At 45.0% G+C, this 21,163-nt stretch overlaps 1 protein-coding gene across 2 annotated transcripts; it reads left to right on the plus strand.

Moving 5' to 3' along the window:
* Positions 1-1,614: 1,614 nt before the first annotated feature.
* Positions 1,615-19,938, plus strand: GATD1 (glutamine amidotransferase like class 1 domain containing 1). 2 transcript variants are annotated; one of them, XM_024212627.3, is made up of 8 exons: positions 1,615-1,777; positions 3,762-3,838; positions 7,151-7,256; positions 8,608-8,715; positions 9,601-9,695; positions 13,816-13,909; positions 15,645-15,756; positions 17,865-19,938. In XM_024212627.3, exons 1-8 carry the CDS (start codon positions 1,681-1,683, stop codon positions 17,872-17,874), a joined length of 699 nt encoding a protein of 232 aa, XP_024068395.1. In that variant the 5' UTR covers positions 1,615-1,680; the 3' UTR covers positions 17,875-19,938. The 2 variants fall into 2 exon arrangements, with proteins under 2 accessions (XP_024068395.1, XP_024068396.1); XM_024212628.3 differs by having other exon boundaries at positions 17,868-19,938.
* The last annotated feature ends 1,225 nt before the right edge of the window (positions 19,939-21,163 follow it).

The raw sequence follows: 21,163 nt of genomic DNA on the forward strand, positions 1-21,163 counted from the left end.
CCCAGCCAGACTCACAGGAAGGCTTGCCTGCAAACAGAGTCATCCACAGTCAATTGTCCTGGTTGATGGGGACCATCAAGATTCCAAACCACCATTAATGGCCAACACTTTGAATAATTACAATAGGCCCTCAGAGTTATATTTCATATTTCTAGTTTTAGATACAAGAGTGATACATTTATACAAATAGGATGACCACACTCAGTAGATTATAAGCTTTGTAATGATACCTTACAAGAGAACTTTTGCATGAAGCATATTCCAGTTACATTATATTCACTCATTAGCATATATTTATAAAATCATATAGAGTGCAACGTCACAGTATGTCCAAAATTTGACCAAGTGAAGCGGCTCTCAAAATCTCAGTTTGCACCTGCCTACTAGAGACTTTAGAGTTTGCTAAATTCTCTGCAGATTCCATCTGCACCGACTATGCTCCAGCCTCCCCATTACAGCTTCTACCTATGACTGGACTCTGCCTGTGGCTGCACCAATGCCATTCCCCACACAATGACTGAGCATGCTCCTACCAAGGACTGCAGATGCTTAGCAGGATTGTTGCTGCAAATTGCTATGGCTACTCTTGGCAGCTAAGGGCTGATATGGTGCTGGGCAGAGGAACTGAGAGTCAGCCTTTCCTGTTCTCTGAGTGTTTCCCCTTCTGGTGCCCCCCCCCCCCTCCCGAGGCAGTGAAGGAGGAAGAAGTCTGACAGGAATGCGGAGGGGAGAGGAGCTGGGCCTGGCATTAGATGAGGACTGGGCTGAGAAGCCAGGGGGTGGACTGGAACTGGGATGTGGAACCACAATACTGGGCGTGGGGTGAGGAGCCAAGGTACAGTGTGGGTTTGGGATGAGAAGCTGGACTAAGAGGTGGAGCTGAGGGGTGGAAGGACTGGAACAAGAGGCCCAGGAAGGGCAGGTGGGGGGGAAGGGGATTGGGACAAGGAGCTGGGGGGCATGTAACTCAGTATGTTTCTACATGATGGAGTTACTGTTTTTTCAGTTTGCTTTTTTAAAAGCTAGGAAACTACATAACAAACAAATAAAACAAGAACAGCCCCACCTAAAAAGAACATTAAACTTGCAAACTCAAGACCTTGAAGTTGGAAAATGACAGAATTAAGATTATCTTTGTGCAGCTTTAATTTTGACCCCTCGTGTGTTTGTGTTAGGCTACTGTCCTCATTAATTACGATCACAGGGTTTTTATTTCCCCCCAGGACCCCATCCACTCAGTGCACAGGCTGCCCCTGCTCTGGGGCTGAATCAGCGTTGTGTATTGAAGGAGGCTGTCAGCTGTAGGACCCCTGCACACAGCAATGTTAATTCTGGGCATTTCCTAGCTTTGAGTGCTTCACTTTGCAACCTGAATAATGCTAACAGAATGGGGGACCTTTGTATGGCCCCCAGGCCACGACAGCTCCTCCTGTCCCCAGCCCCACACAACCCTGCCAATGACACTCTCTTGTCCCCTCCCCCCGGCCAAGGACACCCCCTCTCGGCCCCACCCCTCTGCCCCGTGGGCCCGGGCGCTGGCGGGGGGGGGGAGGGGAACAGCCGGGCGGAGTCGAGCGAGGCCCCGCCCCCTGTTCTAACCGGTGCCGCCGCGGCGCCTGCGCGGTGCGGGCCGGCCGGGCCCGGGAACCTCCGCTGGGGCCGTCGCCCGGGCCCGTCCGTATGAGGAGGCAGCCGCCGCCGCCGGGCCCCGCCAGCGCCATGTCGGAGCGGCCCGGCAAACCCGCCTGCCTCATCATCGCCAGCGCGGCCTCCGGGGGTGAGTCCACGCCAGCCCCAGCGCGGTGACCGCAGGAGCCGCCCCGCTCCCTGAGCCCTGCTGCCAGGGGGGGACCAGGGCCCTGCTCTGCCGCCGCCTTCCCAGCCCGTGTAGAACTTGCCCGGGGTGAGCCCGCTGCCCTCGCTGTCACAGCGGCGCGCCGAGCTTGGCTCCGGGGCAGGTGAGGGGTCTGTGCCAGCCCCCAGGCCCACCGTGTGTTCATTATGGGATCCAGGCTGTCCGGGAGGGAATGGAGATGCTGGGTCGTAGACCTGGCTGGCAAACTGAGCTTGCACACACAGCCTCATTGGAGAGAGATTTATTAATCGCTTCCAGCAGAAGAAAGACAGGAACAACACTAAGATATTTCAGAGGAAGGTTGATCTGGTAGTTCAGGTGCTGAGATGGGTTCAATAATCCGCTTTGTCAGACTTCCTGTGTGGCCGTAAGCAAGTCACTTAATCTCTCTATGCCTCAGTTCCCCATCTGTAATCTAAGGATAATACTACTTCCCTACCTTCCAGTAGTGTGGTGAGAATGAGTTCATTAATGTTTGTGAAAGGCTCAGTTACTGTGCTGTTGCAGGCCGTAAAAATACCTTAATGGCTAGAACTTGCTCTGAGCAGAACTTAAGATTTCTATAATTAACGTGTCCAGGCACAATCCTTTCCCATAGTTCTTTATCCTGCTACGTCAGATGCCAGGTGGTCATTCTTTTAGAAATTTCTGAAGATGGCACAGTCAATGCTGTTCCTTTTTTGGAGACTGTTTCAATGCACTTTGGAAAAAATAACCCCAACTATACATACAATATGATGAGGGCTAATTTAGCTACAACTAATCAGGAAAGAGATCTTGGAGTCATCGTGGATAGTTCCCTGAAGACGTCCACGCAGTGTGCAGCGGCAGTCAAAAAAGCAAACAGGATGTTAGGAATCATTAAAAAAGGGATAGAGAATAAGACGGAGAATATCTTATTGCCCTTATCTAAATCCATGGTACGCCCACGTCTTGAATACTGCGTACAGATGTGGTCTTCTCATCTCAAAAAAGATATACTGGCATTAGACAAGGTTCAGAGCAGGGCAACTAAAATGATTAGGGGTTTAGAAGGGGTCCCATATGAGGAGAGATTAAAGAGGCTAGGACTTTTCAGCTTGGAAAAGAGACTAAGGGGGGGATATGATAGAGGTATATAAAATCATGAGTAGTGTGGAGAAAGTGAATAAGGAAAAGTTATTTACTTGTTCCCATAATATAAGAACTAGGGGCCACCAAGTGAAATTAATGGGCAGCAGGTTTAAAACAAATAAAAGGAAGTTCTTCTTCACACAGTGCACAGTCAACCTGTGGAACTCCTTGCCTGAGGAGGTTGTGAAGGCTAGGACTGTAACCGGGTTTAAAAGAGAACTAGATAAATTCATGGAGGTTAAGTCAATTAATGGCTATAAGCCAGGATGGGTAAGGAATGGTGTCTCTAGCCTCTGTTTGTCAGATGGTGGAGATGTATGGCAGGAGAGAGATCACTTGACATTATCTGTTAGGTTCACTCCCTCTGGGCCACCTGGCATTGACCACTGTCGGTAGACAGGATACTGGGCTGGATGGACATTTGGTCTGACCCAGGATGGCCATTCTTATGTTCTTAACTAATTTTTCATTGGTCTGGGACTTTGGATTTTGTTGCTCTCTCTAATTTCATTAACACTGACTCTGCTTGTACTGTTCCTGTTTTTCAAAGCATTACATTTTCTAATGCCGTTATTAAAATACTAACATCAAGTGTAGAGTGTGAAAGTATGATACATTATCTTTGTGAATATTTCTCCTTGTGTTATTAAAAATGCCCCTAGGCCATGGGAGCCTTTTAGTGACCTGAAGGTTCATTTAACATAGGCTACTTGGTGAAATATGTACTGTACAGTGTAGCTGGGTTTAAGATATGATGATTCTTTCCTTAAGTTGTCCAACTCTTATTTTCCAGGTGTGTCTGCCCAATCCTTTCTTCATTCTTTTACACTGGCTAGCGCTGCTTTTAATCTACAAGTTGCCACTCCAGGGGTAAGTGTGAGAGAACAGCAATTGACACCAGTACATACTATGATGGTCTGAAAACAACCAATCCTGCATTAATGTATAAACTAGTAATAATGAAAAAGTATGGTAGCCCTTTGTTGCGAGAATTCTGATCATCTTTACAGATGAAGGCCCTTGATCTTTAAACTCTTACATACATGCTTAACTTCAATGAGAACACTCATATGCATAGAGATAAACCCATGCATAAGTGTTTGTAGGATTGGGGTCTATGCTTTATAATTATTATTATTAATTAATAATAATTATAAAGTCCTTTTGTTTTTTATGTTCTAAAGCAGGAGTGGGCAAACTACGGCCCAGGGGCTGCATCCAGCCCTCCAGACATTTTAATCCGGCCCCTCGAGCTCCCCCCGGGGAGCAGAGCCCGGGGCTTGCCCTGCTCCGGCGCTCCAGGCAGGGAGTGGAGTCGGGGGCTTGTCCCTCTCTGCGCGGCTCCTGGAAGCAATGGCATGTCCCCCCTGGGGCTCCTACGTGTAGGGGCAGCCGGGGGCTCTGTACGCTGCCCCTGCCCCAAGCACTGTCCCTGCAGCTCCCATTGGCTGGGAACCGTGGGAGCTGGAGGGGGGACATGCCGCTGCTTCTGGGAGCTGCTTGGGGTAAGCGCTGCCCGGAGCCTGCATCCCAGACTCCCTCCCGCACCCCAACCCCCTGCCCCAGCCCTGATTCCCTCCCGTCCTCCGAACCCCTCAGTCCCAGCCCGGAGCACCGTCCTATACCCCCGGCCCCACCCCAGAGCCCGCATACCAGAAGTGGCCCTCCAGCCAAAAAGTTTGCCCACCCCTGTTCTACAGGATGTTTCCTGAAATACTGCAAGAATTTTTAAAGGGGATCTACAAAGGGAAAAAACCATGGAGATTGTGCTCTCTTTTGCTTCTTTGTGTTGTTTAAAGAAGGTTTGAATAGTCAACTTCTTTCTCCCCCTCTCATCCCCTCAAAAAACCCCAACAAAATCTTTTGTTGCTTGTTTTGCATATAAGACATTTTGATTTTTCCGGCTCTGGAAGATTTTGACTAGAGAACTAGGAAAATGATGACATCATAAGAATCAAGATAGTAAAAATTGAGCAATAGAAATGGGAAGGGGTTTTTCAGACTTTTAAAAACTGTTTGACCCAGATTCTCTGCTGCACCTAGTTCTGCTTGGTACAGCCAGGGGAAGCCCTCAGGGAGCCTGTTGCATCTCCCTGATTCTCAGGGTTGATCTGTTCCTGTCCTGGCGTAACTTAGAGCAACCGGGGGCAGCTCTAACTTGCATCACCTAGCAACAGTCCACAGTGTTTACTACCCCAGCTGGGTATAGCCATATGATAACCAGTTCTGGCCATGCTCCTCTGCCTCAGTCCCTATCCTGGGGCGACAGGAGTGTGTGTGTGTGTTTAGCATAGGAGGCTGGTATGCCAGCTTTGCGCCAGCTGGGAGTTCCTGTACACCAGAGGAATTCTCAGCTGTCAGATCTGGCTGTTTTCTAGTTGACGCAGAGGGATTGGAATTACTACAGAAAATCTGACCCTTTGTGTGTTTTGCTAACACTTTGACCATGTTAGTCATTGAAGTTAAAGGACATCTTCGTTAAAGATTCTTCATTTTCATTTAAGATGTTAAAGCCTTTAATAAAAACATTGAGTGTAGCTGCATAGGATCAAGGCCTTAAATTCTGATATTCAAACTAATATTTCCCTAGCTTGGTTGTATGAATTATTGGAAAAACAAACGTGCGTGATTGATTGCAAAGAATCAAATGGATCATAAAAGGACAAATAAGCAACTTTTACATTTAGTCTGGCAAAAAATACCAATGTAACACTTCTGTTCAGTTGCACACAATGAAAAGTTGTTTCCCACAGTCCAAACTGAAACTGCTTTCCTGCAAAGTTAATAAGAAAATGACTCACTTTCATTCTGCACTGAGATTTTTGTCTTATTGTCTCAGATACAAACAAGTAAACTGAAATAAAATGTGCTGATCCAACTATCTCTAAATGCATGTATAAAAACTAATAACACAGAACTCCTTAATATTAAGAAAGGAACACTTTCCCCAATACTGCTCCATCTCTGTGCTATGTTTACCTTGCTCATCAGGCAAAATCTGCAGTGGATAGTTGAGCCTTATGTAATATCCTTTGGGCTTATTTAAAAATTTAGTATTCATATAACTTATTTTGATTAACAAGTTTTTCAGAAATTTCTAAATGGGTTTATTGTAAAATATATTGAATTGGATAACTACATATGTCAGGAGACTAATAATAGGAAGTAAATCTGCTCACCTCTGGGTCAGTAGTTCAAATTCATTGCGGGCTAACAGATTAAAAATTACCATTTGACAAATGTTTGATGTTTTCTCTGTTTCTAACAGGCTGGAATTCAAATTTCTGACATCACTCTTGAGAGATTAGTAATAGTTAAGTCTGGTTGCTTGTTGTGGCTTCCTCACAACAAACAAATGCAACACTTATAGTTGTAGTTTAAACATCATTTTCCAATACAATTAACTGTCATTAATAGTTTTAAAAGCATATAAACATGACTACAAAAAATTGAAAAGAGCCAATTGTGTAGAAATTCATGGAAGAGCTTTAACTCTGTAATAGGCAGAATAGAGTGAAAAAGACTTTTCATGGAAAAACTCACATAATTTGTCAAATTGACAAATATACAGCTATACTACTGGGAGAGGCCTTTATCTCTGGATCACCAGTTAAAATCCAGTCCAGGACAGAAGTGACTGAAAATTAATACCATTTTATTACTGAAACAAGTTCATTTCTAACAGTTCACACAAATCCGCATCATAGTTTGGCACTAATCAGTACTCTGATTTGTGCCTCTAAAAGGCCAGGGATTAACTGGGCCCTGGAAGATGAAATATCCTCTTCTCAAACAGAGGCCAGGTCTACACTAATAATACTTTGCCAGTATACCTAGAGTGGTATACTAGCTTTTGCCAGTATAGCTTATTTCAGACCCCCTGAGCAAAATAAACGATACTGGCAAAAACATGTCTACATTAGAGGCTTTTGCTGGCATAGCACACCTCTGTTCCAACAAAAGTTTGTAGTGTAGACCTCCTGTTAGATATGGCTTCTTGATTTCAGGGTTAAGTCATCTTGGAGAGAGAAATACCTTTTCTGTGGACAAAGAGAGAACTTTTGGTTCCAATGAGCACTAAAGTCCCTGTAAAAAAAAATAAACTCCACACACTTAGAAACAAACTAAACAAAAAACTGTGTAGTGATATTAACTACTATCTTTGAACAATGATTCAACTAGGGGAAGTTAATTGACTTTGTTGATGTGAATGAGAGCAACATGCGTTGGATACAGGACTTCCGAATGAAATCTTATGCAAATCCTGCCAAGTTGGAGTCAATTGATGGTGAGTATCTTTGAGGTTAGCCTTACATGTCTCCCCTCTATATTGTGAAAACAAATGCTTCTGAGTGTTAAACCTTTGGGAAGAAAGGAGCAAAAAATGTGATGGGTGTTTTTGGAGATGGTCTGTCAACTTGCAGAATGGGCATCACTGTTGTCTTCCCACACTAATTGCTCGGGCTATTCCCCCCTTAAAATTTTCTGGAGAAGCTGCATCATCTGTTGCAAACGGACTGCGTAAGTAATCACTGAGACAAAAACTACAGGAAGAGATGAAACTATAAAATGTTTTTTCTTCTGTTTTTATTAACATGTGTACTCAGCACTGTTCCGGCAGAATATGCCTAACAGAGTACCTTCCCCCAAGCACTTACAATATAAAGGCATGTGGATGCAGTGCAATAGAATACAGGAAAATTACTGAGTGTGTTGTAGCTAGATGAACTGGGTCTTAAGAAAATGTATTAAGGAAGAGTGGGAGAAGGTTTATGATATGCTAAATGATAGGGTTGTTCATGAAAGAAGGTGTAAAGTGGGCAAAGAAGTCAAAAGGATCAGTAAGAAGAGAAGCTCATACACTGTGGAAGAAGCATGAGGGGGCTGTAAAGTCAGACTGAGGAACTGATGTAGGCAAGAAGTGAGATGGGGCAGAGCCTTGTTGGAAATGAGGACCAGGAGCTTGAATTTATCTTTCTCATCGTGGATTTTGCCATGCATTTCAGCCAAGATATGGGCCCTGTCTAGGTATTGCAGTGGGCCTCTACTCCCTAGTGTAGATTGGGAAGAAGCACTAGGCTTGAGATGTCTTTCCCATGATTGAATCAAAGTTGTGCTAAAAAATTCTCGCTCTTAAACAGAGGTGTGGTTTGGGGTTTTTTTTTTTGTTTTGTTTTGTTTTTTTGCATCTTAATTTTTTTCTTAGGATGTCATGGGCAAGCAGTGAAAATGTTAGACAAATAAAAAGCCAATATTTTGGCGAGATATATTTGCTCCTGAAGAAAGAGTATACTAAACTAGGCATACTGGTAACTATGGGGTCAATTAAAGGGCTTCTGTTATAGCAGAAGGAAATTTGGCTTGTTAAGAATATCTCTTTAGAAGCTTGTGATCTTTGTAGGCCTTTATACCACAATATAGCTTTCTTCTTCCCGAGCTTTGGTCTTTATAGTGAGCCACATAGGTATTTTATTTTTATTTAATTTCTTTGGTATGTGTTTTTATATATTGTAGTATGTGACTGACTCTTCTGTGGAGTATTTTTTGTTTTGTCAAATAAATTTTGAAAAGAAATCATGCTCAGATATTTTTGCCTGTTAATATGGTCCAAACTTGTATTATTTTCTCTTCCTGACTAGGTGCTAGATACCATGCCCTGTTGATTCCTAACTGTCCTGGGGCTTTGACTGACCTTGCAAACAGTGGATACCTAGCTAGGATATTGCAGCACTTCAGCAATGAGAACAGTAGGTAAACCCTATTGGGGATCTTTATTTTGTTTTAATAAAATCCAGAGTCTGTATGTAATTCATTACTTCATTGTTGGTCCATGCAAAAGTCCATTTATCTTGCAGTGAACACTTGTGTGCATTGTAATGGAAGAAGTGGTGATGTGGCTAGCAAACTTCAAATTACTTACACAGCTGGAAGAGTGCAGCAGCATCAGAACTGGGAAACTGCTCTAGATCAGTGTGTCCTTTCACTTAAAAAAAAAAAAAAAAAAAAAAAAAAAAAAAAATAGCAAAACCTTCCTTGTGAAAAGAGATAAAAATAAGATGTTTTGAATGCTTTTGAGAGAGAGAAGAGAATTATTCTGCCTTACCAATGTCCAGACTGGAGTGATGCTCCCTGTGAGTTAGATGGAACTCTTAGTTCATAGCCAGTTGCACAGTATTCCAGAGTCCTCTTCAATAAGTTCCTCATCCTGCAAAGAATCGCATGTGTGCTTTAATTTAAGCACTTGAGTGTGAATAGTCCTGTTGGAACTACCTCTGTTAAGCACATGTGTAACTCTGAAGGATTGGGCCCTAATCTCGTAAATTGGTGCACAGAGAAAACAGTAAAGCCAAAGAGAATGCAAACAATGCCTCATAATATTCTTTTCAGAAAGGTAATATACAGTAACTTAAAGGATATTATTTTGGCTGTTCTAACTTTCAGGATATTTATAATTAAATGAATTTCTTAATTTTCTTAATTCCCATGCGTCTAACGAAGTGGGTATTCACCCACGAAAGCTTATGCTCCAATACTTCTGTTAGTCTGAAGGTGCCACAGGACTCTTTGTCGCTTTTTACAGATCGAGACTAACACGGCTACCCCTCTGATACTTAATTCTCTTTGTTTTTTAGAGCCTATTTGTGCTGTGGGACATGGAGTTGCTGCTTTATGCTGTGCCACAAATGAGGATAAATCGTGGGTATTTCAGGGATACAGCCTGACCGGGGTAGGTACTGTGAAGCAAACTTCTCCCAAAGTGAGGATTTCACTGTGCATGGGGCAGTGTAATTTAGTGTGGTAGTGCCAGGGATTTTGGTGTCATCCTAGGTCTTAAGAGACTTTGGGCCAAATCAAAATAATCAATCTGACATGTTCAACAACTTGTTATTCAAGAGCTGCAGGACTGTCATTGGCAAGGGGTGCTGTAGGCCAGGATGGTGAGTTTTGTAGGGGCCCAAGACTGCATATGAGGGCTCTGCTGCAATTCAGCCTTGCTCTGGTGAGTGCTGTCAGTCTCAGTATTTTATAAATACCAAATGAAGGTGATAAAACTTCTAAACAAATTTGCCATAGCCTCTCTGGCTGATAGTTCATGGCTTTAAATGTCCCTAGATACTATGGTTATTCAATTTGGTGCCATAACACTGCTCGTGAATTTTATTTCTATGAATGATTTTTACATGTTAAAGGAATCTAACTCAGAAAAGAGCTATTTGTACAAACTAAAAGAAATTCAAACTCAGGCTGCCATTATTGATCTCTTGCTTATCCTGTTGTGCTGCTAGGCTGTAATGTCTCAGATCACCCACAGACTGTCACCTGTCTATGTAGGATCTAGATTCATTTCTCAATATTCATAATAAACATTCCTAATGCAACTTTTGTAGTTGAAAATTTACACACACAGTCAGGAAATTAAAAGTTATGGTTTCCTCAGAAGCTGTAACGCAGACTCCTGGTGCATATATATTTGATATCACAGCATATGCTGATACTTTTAATGTAATATGTGCATTGTGGCCTAGTTATGGTCATTAAAGATGCAGATTTGTTTAAACTGATGATGCAGTTGTACATTGAAATGTGCAATCAGACCATAGGCGTGCGCACGGGGTGCACACCCTAATGCCCTGAGCTCCGGCTGGGAAGGCTGCTCTTCCCCCCCTCCCCTCCTCAGCTGTTTGCCGGGCAGGCTCAAATCAACTGCTTCCTGCCTCCCTGCTCCGGCAGGGGCCAAGTGAGTCTCTCACCAAAAAAAAAAGCCTTAGGGTTAGGTGTGGGCGGGAGTGTTGGGCTATCAGCAGCAGCACAGCCAGCCCCTGCTTGCCTAGGGCTGCCCCGCACCTCTTGGGCTGGTGGCCATGGCGTCCACGTGTATGGCTGCTCCCTGCCAGCCAGGCTCCACTCTGGCCACAGCAGGCAGTAGGTGACCCAAGGGAGGCCAGCTAGGCTAGGGCTGGGTGCAATGGGAGAAGCTCCAGATACCAGCAGGAGCTATGCGGGGGTGGGGGAAGAGAAACCCCAGACGGGGCTGGAGCCACGTGGGGGGAGGGAGTGGGTGTGGAGGAGAAGCCCGGACCACGGCAGGAGCTGCACTGGGGGGGAGGGGAGAAGCCCGGACCCCGGCAGGAGCTGCACTGCGGGGGGAGAAGCCTGGACCCCGGCAGGAGCTGCCCGGGGAGAGGGGGGAGAAGAGGAGAAGCCTGGCACCCGGTAGAAGCTGCACTGGGGGGGATGAGGAGAGAAGCCCGGACCCTGGCAGGAGCTGCACTGGAGTGGGGTGTGGTGGGGGGGGGGGGGGGGGGGGGCGGGGGGGGGGGGGGGGGGGGGGGGGCGGGGGCGGAGGAGCCACACTGGGGCAGGGAGGAGAAGCCCTGGACCCTGGCAGAAGATGTGGGGTTGAAGTCCCCGTCTCGTGAACCCCAGCCACCCTAGTGGCAAAAGTTGCAGGGCTGAAGCCCTGACCCCACTCTGTGTGGAGCTGGCCTGAGCCCCTCTGTCTCCCATCCCACCTGTGGAGCTGGGGCTGCATGCTTCTGCGGGGCAGTGTTTGGCTCCGCGGGGAGGCTAGGACCCTCATCTCATGGGGGGTCTTTGGAGGTGGTGGTCAGGGGACAAGGAGCTGGGGGGGTTGGATGAGTCAGGAGTTCTGGGGGGGCTGTCAGGAGGCAGGGGTTGGAGAGGGGTTGGGGAGGCAGGGAGCAGAGGGGGTTGTATGGGTCAGGAGTTCTGGTGGGGGCCTGTTAGGGGGTGGGGAGCGGTTGGATAGGCGTGGCAGTCCTGGGGGTCTGTCTAGGGGCAGTGATGTGGATAAGGGTCGGGGCAGTCAGGGTACAGGTAGGGGGTAGGGTCCTAGGGGGGCAGTCAGGGGACAAGGAGCAGGGAGGCTTAGATAGGGGGAGGGGTTCTGGGGAGCAGTTAAGGGCAGGGGTCCCAGGAGGTGGTAGTCAGGGGACAAGGAGCAGGGGGGATTGGGGGTTCTGAGGGGGACAGTCAGGGGGCGAGAAGTAGGAGGGAGTGGATGGGGGCAGGATGGGGGTGGGGCTAGGGCAGGGTGGGGCTCCCTGGGTGCACACCCTAATGAAATGGGCTGCGCACGCCTATGAATCAGACACAAACACTGTGTCCTGCACGGAATCCAAGTAACTGGGCTCTGCAGTATAGAGATCACGACTAGGCGACATTTCAGTGGGGTTAATCTCTTGCATGTTGTTTACTGGATCCAGACATATATTTTCTGCTGTTAAATTAGTTGTCAGTATCATGCTCTTGTGTGAATGCAGAAGTGGGAAGTTCCTTTATATCATGGTTGAATGGGCTGACCCCAGAAGCAGCAAGGTGGAGAGCTATCTTTTTACCTCCCTTTAGCCAGCACTGCAGGCAAAAGTGCCACAGAAGTAGCTAACAGAAGGCAGATCGTTCATGGGACAGGGCAGAGGGCCACAGAAGTAGCTAACAGAAGGCAGATCGTTCATGGGACAGGGCAAAGGGCTTGTCCAATAATCTTTTGTTTAAGAAAAAGTACGTCTTATGTGTGATGATTTTGTATGCATGAATGGTTGAGTGTTAACACCTCCTAGACCATAAGGAACTGAAGGTCAGGCTGTGTTTTATTTGAAAGATTATTTTTCTCACATTTGCATTAAGATCTTGGATTGCTTCTGTGACCCCCAATGTCATGATTTGAGAATTGTTAATATACCTGCCTGCCCATCGTGGGTTACCTTCTCGTTAGTGTGGTGTATTTATTTTAACTTTATGAAGTGCTAGGGTTCAAAAATATCCCCGTGTGGATTCCATTAAGATAGAACACGATAGGAAAACTAACACCTGTGTGAGTAAGCAAGCAGATGTAATGTACAATGTGTCAGGTTGGAATAGCACCATGCCTTGGCGTGTTACAAATCATGAGGTGGAGTCGAATGCCTTTTAACATCCAGAATTACAGAATCCCAGCTAAACATACTCATGGAGTATTTCACCGTAGCTATAAAATGGCCCCAAGCATTTCTAGCTTTTTACAAAACAACATAGTCTGTAATTCCATCCCAACTTATCATGTTTTGTGGGCACAAAGCTTTGCTCATCTCTTCATGTAGGTGATTTTGCTGGATTTAATGCTGATGGCGGTCAAGTAACAAACTTTTATCAGAGATAGCTTGCTATTACCATTATTGCAAAACAACTTGAAAGTAATCAATTGGAAGTTCAATTAAGTGGAATTATATTTATAATTACAGAGCTTCAGGGTGCATTGGTATAATGCAGTTCTCAGTCAACTATTGTTTTCTCAGAAGCTTCTCTCCTGGTTTCTGGGCATGATGTTCTACTCCTTCCCTGACACTGGTAGACCATTTTCACCTCTCATTATTTAAGATTTGCAGAGACCACAGAATCAGAGAAGGGAGAAGAGCAGAAAAACCCATGACATCCTCTAGGGACATTGCTTTGCTATTCTAATTAAGTGTGACGTTCTCAGATGGTGGCAAAACCAAATCCTAAAATAGACAGAAGGCCCAAATTTAGTCATGTACTGTTGGTGCCACTATGAGGTACTTGTGTGCTTAACCTTTCTATGCAGACTGAGTTTGACTCCCATGATAATTTCCAGTTTGCTCCCTAATTTGGATATCTGTAGGATATCGGGTATTTTGGGGTTTGGGGTTGTTGTTTTTTTTTAAGTACTCCAAAAATAACTTCAGTTGCATGTTTTTATTAAAATTTTTTGGAAGAAGGAAGTGGGTAGAAGAATAGATTGTGACTGAATATTTTCCTTATTGGTTTTGCTTGGATCTGTCTTATGTAAAAGCTAAGCAGACTTATCTCATTCTCCTGTTTCTTTTCAGCCCTCTGTGTATGAGCTGATAAGGCAGCCCAGTTTTGCCAGTTTGTCCATTATTGTGGAGGACTTTGTGAAAGATTCTGGAGCTACCTTTAGCGGTACGTCACTTTCTGATTGTTAGCCCTTCATGTCTTATGAATCATTGTTGGTGGGTGAAATAGCTTTTATATCAGGGGTTGGCAAACTACGGCCCGCAGGCTGGATCCGGCCCGTCAGGGCTTTGGATCCGGCCCGCGTGATTGCCACCCCTGTGGCACCGCGGGGCTAATGCAGGCTCCCTGGCTCTGGCCCGGCGCCACTCCCGAAGTAGCCGGCACCACGTCCCTGTGGCTCCTGAGGGAGCAGGGGCCAATGGGTGCTTCGGGGGAGGTACCCCCAGGCGAGGGCAGAGCGTGGAGCCCTCTGCCACCACCACCCCCCCCCCCCGACCGCAGGGACGTGGTGCCGGCCACCTCTGGGAGCAGCGTGGGGCAGGCAGGGAGCCTGCCTTAGCCCCGCTGCACGCCGCTGCCACCCCGGAACCGCTCAAGGTAAGTGGCGCCAGGCCGGAGCCCGCACCCCAAATACCTGCACCCCACACCCCCACTCTCCCTACCCTGAGCCCCCTGCTATGCCCTGCACCATTTCTGCACCCCAACCCCCTGCCCTGAGCCCCCTGCAACACCCCACACCATTCCAGCACCCCAACCCCTTGCCCTGAGCCCCCTCGTACACCCCGCACTCCTCCTGCGCCCCAACCCCTTGCCCTGAGCCCCTTCATGCACACCGCACCCTCCCCCCCTCGCACCCCAACCTCCTGCCCCAGTCCTACATTCATGACCCTGCATGCAATTTCCCCACCCAGATGTGGCCCTCAGGCCAAAAAGTTTGCTCACCCCTATTTTATACCTTTGCCACACATGTGAGAAGGACCATTACAGAATGTGCTCTGTTACACTCTGTTAAATTAAAATGCAACACATGCTAAAAGACCCTGGAAAGTTAAAAATGTTTTTCCATTACTGCTGCTAATCAAGCTTTTTGTGTGTTTAAATAGCAGCTTTCCCCTTTCTAATTAGCTGCCTCTTCCTGGTTAGTTCAGTAATGATATTCCAGCATCTGATGTCACAGTCACTTGCATGGTGACTACTTGTGATGTCATACAGATTTGGCTGAAGCTTTACTGAGTGGATTGAGCAGCAGCAGGAGGAGTATGTTCAGAGCTAAGCCATTTATACCTACCCACGCATTTGGATTATCATCATCAGTTGTCAGGAAGGGGGTGGAATACAGAAAAAGAATGACAGATTAATGGAATTTCGTAAAATAGTATGTAAAAAAGTTTGATCAAGGACAAAAGACCAAAGTGGTTGGTGAAATACCAACATGTTACCCTGATATACTGCTATTTGCTAGTATTTTCACTGGACAGAAAATCTGTATCATTGCGGGCTCTTTGTAAGGCAGTGATTGCTAACCTTGGTTTCTTACATGAGGGGTATTTATAATGTATTGCATGGGTGAATGGAAGCTAAAGAAATGCACTTCAAAATTTGTTTCCCAGGATAGCCTCATGAAATACACAGGGAACTTGATAGAGGACTGGTACAAATAAAGGGCCAATGTGTCCATCATTCCATGCAGGGAATTCCTGTTGAAATCTTCAGGAAGCTTTGATTGGAGGGTCAGGTTTATCTCTCTCTTGTAGACAGCTCAACATATCAATTAGTCACCAAACACTATGTCTATTTGAAATAGTTAACTTCTGTACTGCAGTCTCATTGGATAGGTGAAATCGAAATTATGAAGCAATGTCCATTGACATCAGTATTTGAATATTTTTCTCTTATTCAGCCAGCAAGCCAGATGCTGTACACATAGTTCTGGACAGGCATCTTGTTACAGGACAGAATGAGAATTCCACTGTTATAGCAGTCCAGAACCTTATTCTTCTCTGCAATGGCAGGTGAGGAAATATGGGTAAAGCACCATGGGAATGGATTCTTTGACCAGAAATATTTATATTTCAGGAATAACTCTGAATAGTGTCACAAAGATGACAATTTTTCTGATATAACAACAGAAGTACGAGTCTTTTTAAATTGCAGTTTGATTAACTACATGTTTTGTCTCTTGTGTCTTTTAATTTCCTTTTACTAACGGCATTTTTGACTTACAATTATTGGGTTTGAAATGCACAGCTACACACACAGACTGATAAAGGGAAATATGGAATTTGGGTTCACTCAGTCTTTTCATTAGGAGAAATTAATCTTTTATGTGTAAATTCTTAGTATGTCAGTTGCAGGGGAACGTCACCTGTATCCCCCCCATCCATGGTCCGCTCCAGGAGTTCCCAGTTGGGTATCGCGTTTCCAGCTGCCACTTGTGTCTGGCCGGGAACTCTTGTCCCACTGCCTTCTGACCAGGGGGTTTTAAGGCTGCATAGCTCCCCTGCCTGACACTCTGATATCACCAGCTAGCCAATATGTCTAAAGGCCAGCACCTGTGCTTTGCTTTCTCACTTAGGGCTATGAACAGTGTATTGACAAGAGTTAAAAATTACCACACAGTTCTTGCTAAGCAAGCACCTTTATAATTAAGGTAAAAGCATTACAGTAAAAACATAATAAAAGCAATACACAGATTTAAACATACCAGGAGTCACCCATCAATTTTATTGGACCCTTGTAGGCCAAAATCATTCCAATCCTTTCACAAGGGTTGGGGATCCCCCTTGGAGATAAGCTCCTGTCCATTTGCTGAATCAGAAAGAAGCCCTATGTTAGTTCAAGCTCATCCTTTTATACCAAAAGCCATTTTTTTGTCTCTTAGGCCTTGTCTACACTACCAAGTTTTGTTGCCAAAAACTGCCTTTTGGCGACAAAACAGCAAAAGCGTACACACTACAATGGGACTTTTGTCATGAAAAATGCCCAGTTTTGGCGACAAAAAACTTCCATCCCCACGAGAGACTTTTGTCTTTCCCCTCCCTTTTTTGTCGACAAAGAGCCAGTGTAGACACTGCTGATTGTTTTGTCAACAGAACTGGCTTCCGTCAGTATCCCACGATGCCTGCCCTGATCCCTCTGCTCAGTGTTTTGATCTCTGCTGCCCTGCAGGCATACAGCCCTCCCCTTTCAAAGCTGCGGGAAGTATCTGTGTGCTGCTCTGCTTGGGGAAGAAACAAAGAGCAAATAACTCGAATGCTCCTGTTCTGCCCTGTGCTAGGAACACAGCAGCAGGCAGACTGCTGCAGGGGGAGGGGGATAGACTGCTGTGCTGCTTTGCCATTCCTCAGCAGGGAGAGCTCACACAGCTACTCATGATGCTGCTCTCGGCAGCTGAGGGGGCTGTGGGAGAATTCAGAGAGAATCCCAAGATGCCCAGCAATCAGCTCTTCCTTCCCACAATGCTGCACTGTGGGATACATACCCACGGTGCATTGCTCACCCTGTCGATGATGGGGCCCACAATGTGGGCATGATCTGTCGACAGAGGGAGCAAGTGTGAACACCCTTTGGCGATTTTTGTTTTGTCGACTTTTGGGTGTCAACATAAATTTTGTCAACAAAACTTGGAAATGTAGACGAGCCCTTAATCTCTGGAAAACTCATCATGAACCAGTATATGCAAACCACCATGGGGCAGTACCTTTCTAAAGTTGTTTGGTCTCAGTGACTCGCCTTAATCACCACCCACTGTTTTTAGTTTCTGTAGGAGCTGCAGTAACCCTCTGCCATGGAGTAGAACACATTCATACATAAACCATTTGTAAATTTATTACAATGTCCCCCCAAAATACTGCATGGGATTGCAATATCTGTCACACTTTGAGCTTTGATAAGTTAGTATTTGGGCAACTTCATATATTTTGTATAGTAGGAACAAACAGATTTCAGATACTTGTTGTTAATAGGTTGGTGGTTTAATTGATTTGTTTCTTGGATCTGCCAATATGAAAGACTGCAAATAACAAAAATCTGGATGGGATTAGATGAATATCGGTTAGAAGTTCCTTTCCAGCTGTGGGCTGGCTAGCCATGTCATGCTGTTGGATGTGTTTCGTTTCAGCAGGAAATGAAGGAGCAGGCCTCCTTGTAGCTGGGATGGATGAAGAGCCAGAGAGACTGAAGACTTTCTTGTCTGTGAATGGGATGTCTTGCTGATGGAGAGGGCCATCAGCACTTCCGTTGACTCTGTGATCATGAAGAGGCAGTACCAATGTACGTGCAGAGTGGATAAAGCTTGTGAACAAGAAAGCATTAACGTGTATCACTCCTTAAAGATGATCCTGAAATAGTCTCACTTATCTTTCTGGTAGTGAAACCTTTCTTGCAGATTTTCTCCCCCCTGCCCTTGAAAAAAGAAGTTTCTACATTTTACATGGGAAAACATCCTAAAAAGAGCATTTATATTTATAGTACCAACACTTGTGCTAAAGGGCAGAGACCCCACTCCAGGGTTATATAATGTCAGCCCTTAGTTGGGAACGTGGTAATTCAGCTCCATAGCAAAACAGTTCTGGAATACTCTCAATTTAGGTCCATTCATTTATCAGCTGGTGCCTGTGGGTCAGATATCAAACTCCACAATTAATGCTGCATTGAATTGCAGTTTGAAGTCTATTCTAGCCCCCTGTCCAATGAGTCACAAAGTTGGCTCCAGACTCTCTAAATGGATTTTTGAAAGTGTGACAGATTTGAGATATAAAGGAAAATGCTTAGATAAATCCTGCATGAGTGCAACTGAACAATTGAGTCTGAAGCAGCTCACCTTGGTGATACCATTGACATAATGTGCTCTTTTCTCATTGTGTATTCAGGTTAATGCTCTTCTGTAAAAAATCTACTCAAAGGTTGTTTTAAAGGACCCTCTAAAAAGTCATTTGCAGTACTGTCTTGTGCAGCACATATTATGAATTTGTATTGTTTGGATTGTCAGAAATATTGATCTCTGGCAAGTACAGTGTCATTGTCTGTTCTTGGAATTAATTTTATTACAGAAGTAAAAATGTAGAAATGAATTTACTTGGACCAAATAGATTTCATCCTGTACATAGTTTCTTAGCAGATCAATGACTCATTCTCTTTGCATTTCATATTGAGTATGTCATTTGTTCCTTTCCATCCATTTTAAAAATGAAAGGGGACAGTCAGACCATGAAGAAGGGTTTTCCCTCCACCTTAGTCCTAACCATGCGAAAGTGTTTGCTGGAAGATGGATGCATTCATGGTTGGTTTTTTTTCATGACTGAAATTGAGACCACCCTTTTCTGCAGTATTTTCCAGGGAGCAGGACTCATAAAGTTTCTCCTGGTTACGTTTTTCCTTAAAGGGAGCATGAGATGCTGTAATCATAGTCATCAGGCAGACCAGCCTTGTTTCCTTTTCTGAGGGGAAATGTTTATTAGCTCTACTTGCTCAAAACTGCTGTGAGAGTTTAAATAATCTGCCATGGGGTTTCTAGGATTTCTGGCTGTGTTATAAACTGAAGCCCTGCTTTCAGATTTGCACTTACGATGGAAATGTTGGTTAAATCTTCATCCCTGTCACAGCTCCTGTCAAGGATTTTCTTTTAGTTCTCTGCTGCCAGAACATACATCTCAGCTGCAGTTTTCAGTGGACCATCCAGTGAAATGATATGGAACATCTATTTCATTAGCATGTAGAGGCCCAGACTGAGGCCATGTCTAGACTACAAAATTAAGCCTACCTTATTTACATCAGGATACAGTCATTGCGGTAATTACATCGCTTGTGCGTGTTTACACTTTGCTACTTATGTCAGCGGTGCACGTCCTCACCAGGAACGCTTGCACCAGTTGAACTATCAGTGTGGGGCAGTGTGGAACAGCCAGCAACAGTCAATGTAAGCAACAGTGTCTGCACACACTGTGTTGACCTAACTAAATCAACATTGACTCTACGCCTCTCGTGGAGGTCGAGTTAAGTCAGTGTAACGGGCCAGTTACGTCTGTGGAAGCGAAATTTTACTGTAGATGCTTATATAGGTCAACGTAAGCTGTTTTGCGTCTACCTAACTCTAAAATAGACCAGGACTGAGATTGAGGCCCCATTGTGCTGGTTGATGTACTCACACAGAGCAAGAGATAGGCTCTCCCCAAAGAATGTACAGTCTAAATAGACAAAACAGACAGCCCTATCCACTAGACCAGAGGTTCTCAAACTGGGAGGCGGGCCCCTGGGTGGGGGTGGGGGAGGGGAAGGGCAGCAGACTGCATTTGGGGGGAGGGGCGAATGAGCTGCTTTAGGGGGAACAAACTTGCTGTACACATTTTACCCACCGCCATAAATAACTAGCAAAGCTGATTCCTCCAGACATCGTAGCTCCTCAGATGGCGCTGTGCATTTGACTCTAGATGGCACTGTGCATATTGATGGATTTTGTTAACCTTGCATGATACAAAGTCGTTGTCATCTGTATGTTAATCTGTTTGCTACGACCCGGCATGCGCATTTCATTGTAAGCATCGACCACAATCGCTGTTTTGCTTTTGCTCTTATTACAATGGATTGTTGGCTCTGTTTGGATCAAAGCCTTACTTGTTTTTAATATTTAAGTGAGAGCTGCATATTGTTTTTTTTTTTTATTGTTGTGTGTATATATATACTTGTGTAGCAGGAGGAGGGGGAATAAACTACTACAGACACAAGGGGGGCACAATCAAGTTTGAGAAATACTGCACCAGCCTACACTGCCTCCCATATCTCTTTAGCATGTTCCCAGCTTTGATAGTCCGTATTCCTGCCTCTCCCTTCATTTCCCCCCTCTTCCCCCCCATCCCCCCCCATTTAAAAGCAGTTGAGAGAAACCTAGTTCTCTAAGGGCAGGAAACTGAAAGTTGCTCTCAAGACTGCCAATCTTTTCTGCTTTTATTTTTCTTATTGAAACATTTAGGGGCCAGTAGAGAAGACTTGTAATTTCACCAAGGCTCATTTCACCCAAAATTAGAGTCCCAAGTACTATTTTTTCCCCCAGTGGCAGCTTGAACTAGAAGTGTGATGGCAAGAACTTGTGGTTTTGAAAGCGCAAAGTGAAACGTAACTTAATTCAAAATAGTTTTTGATTGGATTTGGGTAGTAAACTGGGTTCTATTTCAAGCTGTGCCTTAGGCTTCCTACCTGATTTTGTGCAAACTTATTAACATCTCAGTTCCCCATCTGGAATAAGGGACTACAACCACGTTGCCATCTCAGGGGAGTGCTGAGGCTTGATTCCTAATTGGAAATGTCTTTGGTGACCCTTGGATTGAAGATGCTAGATGAGCTCAAAGTATTAAAAAGGTAACTATCCATCGTAACACTTTCTATTGTAGCTGCTTATGTATTTTTTTTGCCTCTTGTGACTAT

The sequence above is a fragment of the Terrapene carolina genome, unplaced genomic scaffold (assembly GCF_002925995.2).
Source record: "Terrapene carolina triunguis isolate 2854851 unplaced genomic scaffold, T_m_triunguis-2.0 Scaffold250, whole genome shotgun sequence".
Taxonomy (NCBI): Eukaryota; Metazoa; Chordata; order Testudines; family Emydidae; genus Terrapene; species Terrapene triunguis.